This window comes from Bactrocera oleae, chromosome 3 (genome assembly GCF_042242935.1).
Source record: "Bactrocera oleae isolate idBacOlea1 chromosome 3, idBacOlea1, whole genome shotgun sequence".
In the NCBI taxonomy this organism is placed as follows: domain Eukaryota; kingdom Metazoa; phylum Arthropoda; class Insecta; order Diptera; family Tephritidae; genus Bactrocera; species Bactrocera oleae.
Window position 1 is genome coordinate 18,343,411 of NC_091537.1, and position 12,195 is coordinate 18,355,605.

Consider the following 12,195-nt stretch of genomic DNA (forward strand, 5'->3'; position numbering starts at 1 on the left):
TTCGGTAACTGGGGACGCGAAGAGTTACAGTTCGATTTCGAACACTCTTAGATAAGGGGTGCCACACCTCGAAGACACTATTTTTGTAAAGTTTTATTTCGATAATTACTTGATTTATATATTGTATTGTAAAAGAACCATATATAATTTAAAATTGTGTTATTTGCGAAGTAGACATGAAGACTTGCTGAGGTAGAGGCGATTGCGGTTAAACATTTTTTTTAACAAGAAAAATTGTTAACTTCGGTTGCACCGAAGCTATAATACCCTTCACAAAACTTGATTCCGATCGTTAAATTTGTATGGCAGCTATATGATAAAGTGATCTGATCTGAACAATTTCTGTGGATATTACATTGTTGCTTTAGACAATAACTCATGCCGCATTTTGTAAAGTTTCCTCGTCAAATGAAAAAGTTTTCGATGCAAGCACTTTACTCTAATCGTTTAGTTAATATGGCTGCTATATGCAATAGTCATCCGATCTATACAATTTCTTCGGATATTGAATTATTGACTTAAATAATAATTAATGCTAAATTTCGTGAAGATCTATTGCCAAATGAAAGAGTTTTCCATACAAGTTCATGCAGACAAATGAGCAGCTTCTTAGTGAGAAAAGGACAGGTGCAAAATCTCAGATCGATAGTTTAAAAACTGAGGGACTATTTAGTATATATACAGACAGACGGAAAGACGGACAGACAGGCGGACGTGGCTAAATCAACTCAGCTCGTCACGGTGATCATTTATGTATATATTCCATAGGGTCTCCGACGTTTCCTTCTGGGTGTCACAAACTTCGTGGCAAACTTAATATACCCTGTTTAGGGTATAAAAAGTGGGCGCCGCACCGCCCCACTGTCCATTTATTATACTGATTTGAATGCAATCCTACAATACTGTCTTTTCGACAAAATTTAATGCTAATCGCATATTTAGTAGTTTCTAACATAACCCTTGTAGGTATCGAATACGTCAAATTTCATACCGTATAATGAAATGCTACAAGGAAATGTCCTTACTAAGATCGGTGGATAGATTAAGTAGTTAGTGAGATTTGCACATTAAACCAATTAGAAAGCGGAGACAGATGCCCCTCCCATTTTTTTTTACTTTGTAGCTTAATTTGTGGCTTAGTTATATAGCACTTTTAAATTTTTCGATTAACATCATTTTGTGGGCGTGACAATCCCAACGCGAAAGGTACTTTTCAATTTATTTCAGTTTTTAAAAACAGCTTTATAAGAATCACCACTAATAATTCGAAAAATCTGTAAAATATAGATCAAAGTATCCAGCAAGTGAACTGTCAGTAAAATTTTAGAGATTTCTGTTAAAGTTTCTTTTTAGTTTACTATTGTGAACGTGCTAGCTTTCATTCTTTTCTTACTCGAAGGGTTAATATTATAAATGGCAACGTTTGTGTTAATTTCTATGGAAATTATTTATTGGAGTTTCGGGTAGTCGCGATATATCGGAAATGAATCCTTTTGCTTCACGTCGGTAAGGCAGTTCAAGCAAGTTTTATTATAAGTATTGTTTTGAAATGATACAAATAGCAGAAAAGCACACCAAATTCGCCAGTAACAACTTAACCTTTCTTGTTAAACATATATTTAATTTAAATATAAGATCTAGCGAAAAAAAATCATTATTTTACAAAAAATGGATTCAGTAATCTGTAAAAATTGGGTCAAAGTGGTCGTACTTCAATCCCAAACACGACCGTGAAATGCTAAGAACTAAGGCAGTCCAGATATTGATGCACGCAGTGTTTTACATAAAACGATCGGCTTTCGTCTTAAAACCTATTCTCTGTTAAACTTGAAAGCCATTCGCATGTTGAAGCTCGTTCTGGTAAGGCATTTGAGCTATTTTGGTGATTAGACACTGCTAAGTAAGCAATCAAATTAAAAAAAATATTATAATATACGTTAATGATTTTTGCAATAAGATAAGCATTGAATTACTGAGAAATGTTTTGATTGTAAGTGCAACACGGAGATAGGCATACATATGTATACTTACAGAAATTTCAGCGCAGTAAGAGAAGCAATATAGTTTTTAAATGATTACCTAAATTTAATTTGCATATAACTGCTACGGAATAAACATCCACGCAACAGCGCTTATCAATTCAACAAAAAAGTTGGTAAGCAGACTTCAGGCACGGCAAGTAAAGTGTTTTCGGGTTCACAGAAATAATATAAGTCTATTTTGGATACGATTGAAGTAATTATACACTTTTAATAATTACTCTTCAGTAATGAATTAATTAAAAGAGTCTTACTGTTAATTAAGCCAAATTATTTGGACTAGCAAATTTTAATTTATTACTAGCTCGATCAATTTGGAAAAACTTGCGGAAGGACATTCAAATAACTGCAACAATGTGCCAACTGATGCGTTTGCTATTAATCTGCCTGATTGGCTTGGGATTTTTGAAACTGTCGCCGGCTCAAGTAACGTATGTATAACTCTTTTTATGTAATCGTATGAATATATATATTATGTTCTATTTAAACCATTTAAATTTTAGCCAAGATAACACAAGCGAAAGCATACGTTCACTAATTTATTCCTTCAGCCAATTAGATAATAAATTGGAGCGTCACGAATATCGCGAAAGAGCGCTTGGTGAATTAATTAAGAAATCTTTATTGTCTCTACACAGAGGGCAAGAACGACTATATTCACAGTCACATTTCGATGAGCGTATTAGCTCAATTGAACATTCGTTAATAGTGGTAAGAAAGCGTAATTTCAATATTTGTATTATTAATAGACCAAAATAGATCATTTTTGAAAGCAAAAAAAAAAATCATGGTAGGATGAAACCCAATGCAAAAGGAAGATCAAATAATAAAGACGAAAGGAAAAATAATTTACAGGCGATCTGAGGTGAGGTGAGAGAAAGGAAAGAGCGTGGTGGCTTTTTTAAAGGTTAAAAACGGTTTACGACAAAACTACGGGTGCTACAGAAAAATGTTATATGACAAAGTAGTGTGTAGGTAATGAAAAGATCTACAACTTTTGGATTTACACTTTTTTCATACAACTCCCAATTTATGTGACAAATTAAAATAAAACAGTTGTTCGTTTTTTATCTCTATCTTTTACAATTTTTTTTTGTTTGCTTTTTTATATAGCTGATACTACGAAATCACAAGAGGATGAAATAAAAAAATCGATTTTTCTTTTAGTTTTTCTTATTTTATTTTCTTTTTCCAAATGGATTTCAACCTACTTTGATTTTTTTTTTATTCTCTTTACCATTTTTAAAAGCTTCTGCATTGGTGTATTAACATAATTTTTACTTACCTATACACTCAACTATATAGCAAGAAAGATTTTTCAGCCGCATTGAACAATTCTTTACGGAACAAGACAAAAAAAATCAACAACTACTCGACAAATTGACGAAATTGTCTTTGAATGTAGAGAAATTGTTAGATAACTCCAATGATATGATAAAACCAAGTCAAGGGTCTTACAGTAGTAATCCATATCCTGAACAAATATTATTGCCACACATTACCTTAAACGATATGCTGAGATCTTATGAAGTGTCTAACAGTAGCAATCCAACCGCGCAACAGCTGCCGCCCGATAGCAACCTATTACAACATATTCAACGGCTTTGTGCGCAACCTAAACCACAAGACGGTCTCACGAACGCAGATAAGGAATTTTTACAAGAGTTGGCTAATAATACATACAACCTTCTTTATAATGAGAATACCAATGTGCAGAATATGGTACAAAAATGTAAGCTAAACATGAAAAAACGTTAACTTCGGTTGCACCGAAGCTATAATACCCTCCATAGGGTCATTGTTTATTTCATAAAAGTGTTAAAAAAAAATGTATCACGATTTTTATCGGTCAGTTTGTATGTATGCTGATGTTAGGAGATTATAGCGATGCCTTTGGATATATAATATATGCCGAATATCTTGTCAAATAATAAAGTTTTCCATATAAGAACTTGAGTTTGTATGACAGCTACATGTTATAAGTAGTTGCCCAATATCGGCGCTTCCGACAAATGATCAGCTTCTTAGTGAGATCAGCTCGTCACGCTGATCATTTATATACACATATATATATGTTGTAGTGTGTCCGACATCTCCTTCTGCGTGCCAACTTAATATACCCTGTGCAGGGTATAAAATAAGAATAAATTAAACTTAAATATATTTAATCAACCTTTATTTATTTACTGTTTTTAGCACAAACTGAAACCACGTTACGCCTTCAAGAAGTCGAGCAGAGTGTACATTCCGATGCTGCGGAAATTTTGAAAAGGCTCAACATCCACGAAATTTCATTGCAGCAATTCCATAGCGAAATGATTAGCAGTTACAATAAGGTAAATGATAGCTTTGAAAATTTAAGCAGGTGCCATAGCTTTTCAAAGCCACTCACACAAGATATGGATAGTATAGTAACTGATAAACAGCCAGCGCAATTGCTTGATTTTCTGAAGACACATTTCGACACAGTCCAGAAAAACATGACAAGCATTCAACTTGAAGTGGTGAAAAGTCTCAGCTCCACCATTAAAAATGAAATTAGTTATTTATGGCGTCAAATTTCCATTACGAATGGCGAGATAAACGATAGCAGAGATTTACTACGGCTAATGCGAGAGCGGAATGAAATTTTCGTCAACAGTATTTTGCAAAGCTTAGCTGCTATGACCAATAAAATGGAGGGTATGAAAGAAAGTATAATGGATATGAGTGATAACCAAAATTATTTGTCAAACAAATTACCTTTGATGCCTCAAGAATTTGCCGACATGCAACAAGCTTTCATCGGTTGGCTAGAACAGCTAAGTAAGATCATCAAAATATTGCAAGAAAAGAAGGGGATGGCGTCGAAAAATTTTTGAAGTTAAAATAATTTTGAAGCAATTCGAATAGCTTAATTTAATAATATATTTATATTATCGGATATAGTCGTTACTGGGAGTGACGCAATTTAAAAGTATTTATATATACATATAATATAAATATTGAGACGTATAGAACAATTTTGGTGAAATTGTTTACATTAGCTTTCAAACTGTTATATCAGCTACTTTGAAGCATTGTGTTTAAAACAAATCTAACATTTAATTTAAGCATGATTACAGAACGTTAGGGAAATGTGTAAGGTAGCAGATAATGTAAATATATTATAATATAATTTTTTTATTATAATATACGTTCTCTGAGGGTAGGACTAGCGAAAACAAATATTGAAGCAAAAACAAAAAACTAGAAAAAATCGTTTGTTGTTCTTATTTTGCAAAGAAATATATCCCAAAAAAGCCTTTTACTATTTTCATGACCCTATGAAAATTAAAAAGTTAGAATTTTTTAACGATACAATTTTAGCCTTCTTGAATGTAGGTTGTTGCCCGTTAAAAACAAAATGTACCCGTTCGTTCGTTAAAGTCCATTAATTCTACCAAATCAAAGACATCTTTAAATATTACATTCACATGTATTTTACAAATACATATTGGCATTGTAATCCATTTCTTTTCCATAAAAATACATAATTCTATTTCGAAGGATTTTTTTTTTGCACCTTGACAAAAATGTGATTCAATTTGTTTCTAGACATTTAACTTAGCTCATAAACAGAAGAATAAACTGTATGTATTAAAATTTAATTTATATAAATACTAAATATTCTTTGTATAATGTGAAAACGTGTGCACAATCAAATCAAATTAGAATAAGCATTTCATACTGTTATTGAAATATTGCACACATTTTTTCTATACGTTTTATAATTGATTTACCCCCGTCCCAGTTAAAGCCCTTGCACAGTTGTTTCCCTATTTTAAATACCTATTTCCCCCAACGCTGTTCACATTTTGAATATTTATATAGCAATTTAATAAAACTTTCTACGTTCACATAGCGACCAGTCTCAAAGGTGTGGAATTCGGTGAATCGCGTCTGCCAAGGGAGCATACCAAAAGTGCACATGTCTCTGTTGAATATTATGCTCAATTCAGGATCAACACAATTCCATTGTATATGCTTAGCCAATTCATCACTAATGTGTTGTTCTAGTTGTTTGCGATCGGCTAGTAGATTTTGCACCTTGGAGCTTTCGCGTTGTTGAAATAGTTCACGACAGATCTTTGCTATCAGAGATTGGTTGTCTACGCCGCTGATGTTATAAATCTGCAATAATACGAAAAAATATGGCTTAATTTAAAGATAAAAAAAAAAACTAAAACTAAACTTGAAATTGAAATGCAGTGTGGCACTACGACCCACGCATTATCAAATCGATTGTATATACAATTTTTCGTTTATAAAATAGCGATAAGGTGTGCTATTTCAAATTCATAACATAGTGTTGGCTTTTTACTGATAAGACGCATATAACACTAGTAAACTTCTACTTCGCTTTAGCTTTAGCGCATACATATCAACTCACTTTTAAATATACCGGAGCTTTCTTTTGATATACATCCCCATTACATACACTGCCATTATCACTATGCACACCATTCTCCATGCAACCATTTGTTTTTAGATCCTTTGTCTCCGGTGTATACACGTCCAATCCCCATTCGAAGTGGTTATGCTGCAATTCGTTCCAATAAGATTTGCTTGATTTGCACAACTTTTCTTTTAAAATATGTCCATCTAATTCACTACGAACATCATATAAACTGACACAGTCAATACCAATTATTTGCGCATATGATAAAATGCGTGCAACAACTGATTCATTCACTCTCGCAAGTGGATCAGTACCAATGATTATGTTTAAATGTCGAGGCAATTTGGTTAGTTCAGCTTTGCAGCGTTGTAGAAATGCGCGGTCGCGGCGGGTTATCGTCGTACTATTGTATTGCAGGTCATATGACCAAAGTAATGTAGCTTGAAACCGCAAAAAAAGGAAATGTAATGTTTCATATACGTTGACAAGTATATGCAATACAAGCCACATCAGCTGGTACAAATAGTCAAACATGCCGGCACACTTTCTTTGATTATTTCTATCAACAGGCGGTAGTAATTTGGAATGAACAATCTCTAATTTTCAGGTGAGAGTATTGGGAAGCGCAAGAACATAACCTGCAAAGAATAATGATAAATAAAGTATAACTATTTTGGATTTTGTTAACACTCACCGGTTTGTCCTTGAATAATTTGTCGGCTCGTTCTGTCTTTACCTACCAATCATTTTATTCACACAGTAGACCGAACATAATTATTGTATTTACAAATGTGAATTATAGAACTTTATAAAAATCTTGAACAGCGTCCAATGTTTAATGAGAGATCAAAATACCATCTCCCATCAGTTGCTTTTGACAGCCGCAACACGTCAGTATACACAAATGCTGCCACAGTGCAAAACAACAAATAATTTTCGTAAAGTAGTAGCAGAGAATGTAAAATATCTGGTAGTAGCATAGAATGTCATTCATTCTCTGGTTATACAATCTACATTTTCTGGTAGTAGTTAATGATTAGAAACCCAATTGTTAGATCTTTTCAGATCCAGAAAATAATAGTTTATATTAATTTAACTCTTATAAAATTTTATTTTATTAAACCAGCGTTTCACATACTGCCAACAAAAAATTCATTCTCCCCACTTACCTATATTTCCTTATTCGTAGACCCAATTGGCAACGCGCTGTAAACAAATGGTTGGCTTCGCTAGTTTGCTGTTTATTATTTACGTCGGTTTTTCAACTGCTTCATTCGTTGCTAGAATTTCGATTCAAATTATTAGTGTTCGCGGAAAATCGTCGGATTTTCACAACAGGAAAATCTTGGGAAGTAGTGTGTGATTGTGTGAAAAAGAAAGGTGTGAGAAAATTCTAACATAATGCTTTGTATGCTTAGTTTAATTGGCAATTTGTAATTGTGAAATATAGTAGAAAAAGAATGCCATAAGTGAATGTAAAAAATTGAATTGTGTTCTAAATTAAGAAGTATACATAAATAAGATAAAAGTGAAATAAAAAGCATTAATACGTTTTTTTAACCACGCCTACTAAACTAGGATGGCTGCAACAGCGGCTGTCTATAATCGCCTTCACAGCACCAGCGGAAGCATTGGTGGACTAAGTGCCAGCATGGGCAGTATGGCACATTCGCAGCTTGCGCGTTCACTGGAACGCATCCTCGAGGAGGCACACCTAAGCGGCGAGCTAATACTAACTAATCGCAAGCTGAAAGACTTTCCAAAAACTGGCACCAAATATAATCTCACCGATACGGTGATGGCAGGTTAGTGCATAATTTGTCTTAACGCAAATATAAATTTTAAAGGAGTAGACTTTAGAGGTGCGGTTAAGAATTTGTTGATTATGGATGCATATGAAACTTGTAAGATCTATAAACATAAATAATGTGCTTGTCGCTGGATGAACGACAACCTGAAAGTTTTGTGGTATATTCGCCATACGCGACAAATGCCTGTAGCATGCAAAGTATACCTGGTGGTAGCATGCAGCAGACAGTTTGGGTGCGGCTGATTCAGTCAGGCGATGCAATTACAAATAAATGTTATTGTTAAGAAGCTTTTATGTTTATAGTTGAGGACAAAATTTATGTTATATATTAGTTAACAATAGAATATGTGTTCAATTTAATTTTGAAAGTTTCTGTATTTTTTGAAGATAAATTTTCCTAGCACATTGAAAAATCAATAAATTTTATAGAGTATACACATGCATACACATATACGTAGCCACATATTTTCATGTCAGCTGGTTCGCCTTCCGTACTTGATTCGCACACGAATATACTGCTTGCAATGCGTTCCACGTTCGTTGGCTACCAACCACCAGCTGTCCGTTGCGAGCCGTGTTCTTCTCCCTCAAGGACAATCGATTTTATTGCATTTTCTCTTTCTTGCTTGAAAATGAAATTAAAAACTATACATACACAAAGTTACTTACACGTCTACCCCTCTGCATATTTGCTTTACACCGCACTATTGCGTGCAGGACTGCAAGGAGGTTGAAAACATTGGACGTTGAACGTGGCACTTTTTGTAGCTTACACTATTCGTATTTGTTGTTATTGCCCATTGCACTTGATATTTTAAATGAACCCGAAATGGTGCAGTGCATGTTTTGCTAACGGCACTGAGTGCTTTGTAGGTAGTTGGTGATGTTGGGACGTGCGCACTACTGGGGTCACGCCATTTTAATTTGTTTGTTTGCCAACTTGCCGGCTATAAAGCAAATTGTAATGTAATTATGCATTGCTTTGTATATATTTTGTCCTGTCGCTTTTAAGAGGATGTTGTGGGCGTTATTTTTTAAACTTTATTATTTTGTTGTCAGTTTTTGAGTCTAACTATTTAGGGGTCATATATTTTAATTGACAAAAATTTCAATAAATGTCGAAAATACTTTAATATAAAGGACTCAACATTAATGTAATTAAACACCATCTGAGTTATAGGTATATATATACGTATGTACATACATACATATATGGCGTATAATTATGAGTATCTATTTTTATATTATAATATTAATTTTTTCACTTGTCATACATATGTACACACATAAATTTGCTTAAATGTTGTTAACAATATCGCGTTCCTAAAAATGTTTTCTATGTTGCTTATGCTATAACAAACTCTGCCGTTTTCGCCTGCCATAATTCTACACTTAGTTTGAAAAATTTGTCAGTTGCAGCCATATTTGGCATCTCTATGAGCGCACACTTGCTTAAGAATTCAAAAAGTATTTATTACAACAATAAATAAAATTAATATTTCGGTGGCCTAGATGGCACAAGCTGGTGGTCATATAACTTTATTGGGTTTTTTTGGAACATTTTGGAAAGGTATACACTTCCTTACATAGGTAGCGACATAGATAAACATGTTGGTGTGTATGTTAGCATATTTATATAATTGTATAACAAAACACTTATATATGTTGAATATTTTTTGGTCTCGACCTTTACGAGGTGGTGGTTGATTTTCAACGCAGACATTAGGATATTAACTTTATGCATTCGTCTTCCATTGCTATCTAATTTTAGCTCTTCTTAACCCCTAAACCTTATATTTATATATTGGGTACTTGTATTTTATTTATTTTTTGTATTTGCTCCCCTAGCGTATTCTTTCAACACTTTTTGGCAGTATACAAGTATTTGGAAAGCTTTGCTTATATTTATATTTTTTTTTTATTCACTACTCGTACTTTCTTAAAATCTTCCCCCTTGGAATATGGTCTGCTGGTAATTGAAGGGTTGGCATCTTAAGTTTGAGTAAGGTAAAAAATTATAATTCTTATGTTTTATTTGTACTCGTTAAATAAAATATTTCAGAGGAGCTGTGTCGTTTTCGTTCAGTAGAAGAATCTGTCACGGTTAGAAATTAAGAGCCTTTGGAGAAAAAGGGGTATTCTGGCTTAAAAGCCCGAATTTTAGGCTCTTTTACGGACCCGATTTAAAAAAAAACAAGCATTTTTTACCATACATTTTTTATGGATTTTTTTTTATATATTTAAAGAGTACAAATTATTTATAATAATAAAAAAAAATTCCAGGCCGGCAAAGTGGGGATTGATAAAAAATGGCGTGTCCTGGTGTGCAGGATATCAGGACTCCCAGTAACCAGAAATGGAAATTATTGAGTGATCCTTAAAGAGGATGAGACGCCCCGTTTAGTCAGGTCCACCTAACCGAAACGGACCCGGATTTTTATCCGGCCAAAGACTGTCAACCCGGCAGATGTCTGCCGCTACAACAACAACAAGGATGAGACGTGAGGATTTTGCAAATTTCTTTTTCACAAAATGGCGGCTGTTTGAAAAATATGTTTCGCAAAATGTATTTTGCCTTTCGGAATATTTAAAAAATAAAAATTTTTTTTTTAAATCCTCTTGTAGTGCGATAGCATAATGTGTAAAGAAGCTCTGTATAAAATTTCAAGTAAATCGTTTGAGTAGAATTTGAGATATCATGCACACCGTTTCATAAAAACAATTTTAACGCTCGCGCCGAGCTCCCAGTCGCTTTTTTCGGCGCATCACAAAATGAGCTGTAACTCCGAAAATAATTGAAATTTCCAAAAATCTTTTTAGGGACATATTCTTAAAGGGTTATACTACAATAATATGCACAAAAAAAATAAATTTTTTTAAATTTCTAAACCAGAATATGCCCTTAACAAAGTATATGTAAGAATGTTCATACAAGTTTTTGGGATATCGATCTGAAGTTTTGCATGCGTTCTTTTCCCACCAAGGAGTTATTCATTTGTCAGATCCGCCGATATTGGACCACTGTAACATATAACTGCCATAGATACTGAAGGATTAAACACAAGTCCCTGTTTAAAAACACTATTTTATTTGGCAAGGTATCCTCCCGAAATTTGGCATAGATTATTGTCCGAGGCAGCGTTGCAATATTCAAAGAAATTGTTCAGATCGGAACACTGTAGCATATAGCTGCCATACAAACTGATCTTTCAAATACAAGTTCTTTTATGAAAAACTCTTTTATTTGATAAGCTATCTTTGCGAAATTCGGTATAGATGCAGTCGTTTTTTCTTGTTTTAGTTGCACTTAGCCCTTCCTAAATTATTGCTTTCAAATTATGTATCCGTATATATATATATATACATATATATATTAAATTCGGAAGACGTTTTGTTGCTGCTTGCCTATTTCCGTTTGCTATCATTTAAATATTAAATTCATACCGATACTTTAGTGTACATATATGTATGTATATGTGTAGAGACGCACACACTTAAATATTTATTTACTTATTTATATTTGTATTTATTTTCGCTCTACTATTAAAAACGCGCATATAAAAAGAAAATAGAATCGAGTAAATGTGATTACTTCAGGCGACTTCCCCTCAGATTCAGCAAGTTAAATCTACGTTTGTCAGTTTGCCGGGAAAATGTTTGTGCTTTGCATGCAAATCAGTGGGATCGTCACAGCACCATGTAGGCACTGAAGCAAGATAGCTTCCCAGCTAGCATATCAGTATTTATAACTTCTTCCTTGCTACCTCTATCACACCACCACAACACTTTGCCGCACTCACCTACTCATATACGAGTAGCTTTGTATGTTGATTTCTACGACGACATAAAAGGTTCTTCCACAATAACCAGACGCGCATGGCATAAATACTCAGCTCAGTTAGTGGCCATAAGCGTAGTTGCGTATA

The 12,195-nt window shown here is 33.8% G+C and overlaps 3 protein-coding genes across 11 annotated transcripts in view; 2 read left to right on the top strand and 1 right to left on the bottom strand.

The window, feature by feature from the left end:
- Positions 1 to 1,368: 1,368 nt before the first annotated feature.
- LOC106627508 (putative leucine-rich repeat-containing protein DDB_G0290503) lies at positions 1,369 to 5,668 on the top strand. Of its 8 annotated transcripts, none has more exons than XM_014247651.3 (5): positions 1,369 to 1,506; positions 2,344 to 2,470; positions 2,543 to 2,750; positions 3,345 to 3,771; positions 4,236 to 5,668. In XM_014247651.3, exons 2-5 carry the CDS (start codon positions 2,394 to 2,396, stop codon positions 4,898 to 4,900), a joined length of 1,377 nt encoding a protein of 458 aa, XP_014103126.2. In that variant the 5' UTR covers positions 1,369 to 1,506; positions 2,344 to 2,393; the 3' UTR covers positions 4,901 to 5,668. The 8 variants fall into 8 exon arrangements, with proteins under 8 accessions (XP_014103126.2, XP_036222720.2, XP_036222722.2 ...); XM_036366827.2 differs by lacking the exon at positions 1,369 to 1,506 and adding an exon at positions 1,689 to 1,900; XM_036366829.2 differs by lacking the exon at positions 1,369 to 1,506 and adding an exon at positions 1,689 to 1,860.
- Tango14 (transport and golgi organization 14) lies at positions 5,477 to 7,339 on the bottom strand. Its single transcript, XM_014247656.3, has 3 exons — positions 7,154 to 7,339; positions 6,451 to 7,097; positions 5,477 to 6,191 (listed from the first exon to the last, which is right to left on the bottom strand). Exons 2-3 carry the CDS (start codon positions 6,991 to 6,993, stop codon positions 5,850 to 5,852), a joined length of 885 nt encoding a protein of 294 aa, XP_014103131.2. The 5' UTR covers positions 6,994 to 7,097; positions 7,154 to 7,339; the 3' UTR covers positions 5,477 to 5,849.
- A 368-nt stretch (positions 7,340 to 7,707) lies between these two features.
- Lrch (Leucine-rich-repeats and calponin homology domain protein) overlaps positions 7,708 to 12,195 on the top strand; it is a 52,859-nt gene continuing 48,371 nt past the window's right edge. Inside the window, exons 1-2 of one of the 2 annotated variants that reach the window (XM_014247694.3) lie at positions 7,709 to 7,839; positions 8,038 to 8,264. In XM_014247694.3, the coding sequence (XP_014103169.2) occupies positions 8,039 to 8,264 (226 nt within the window). In that variant the 5' untranslated portion in view covers positions 7,709 to 7,839; position 8,038. Of the gene's footprint in view, positions 8,265 to 12,195 lie in introns of both variants that reach the window. The other variant, XM_070106180.1, reaches the window with a different exon arrangement.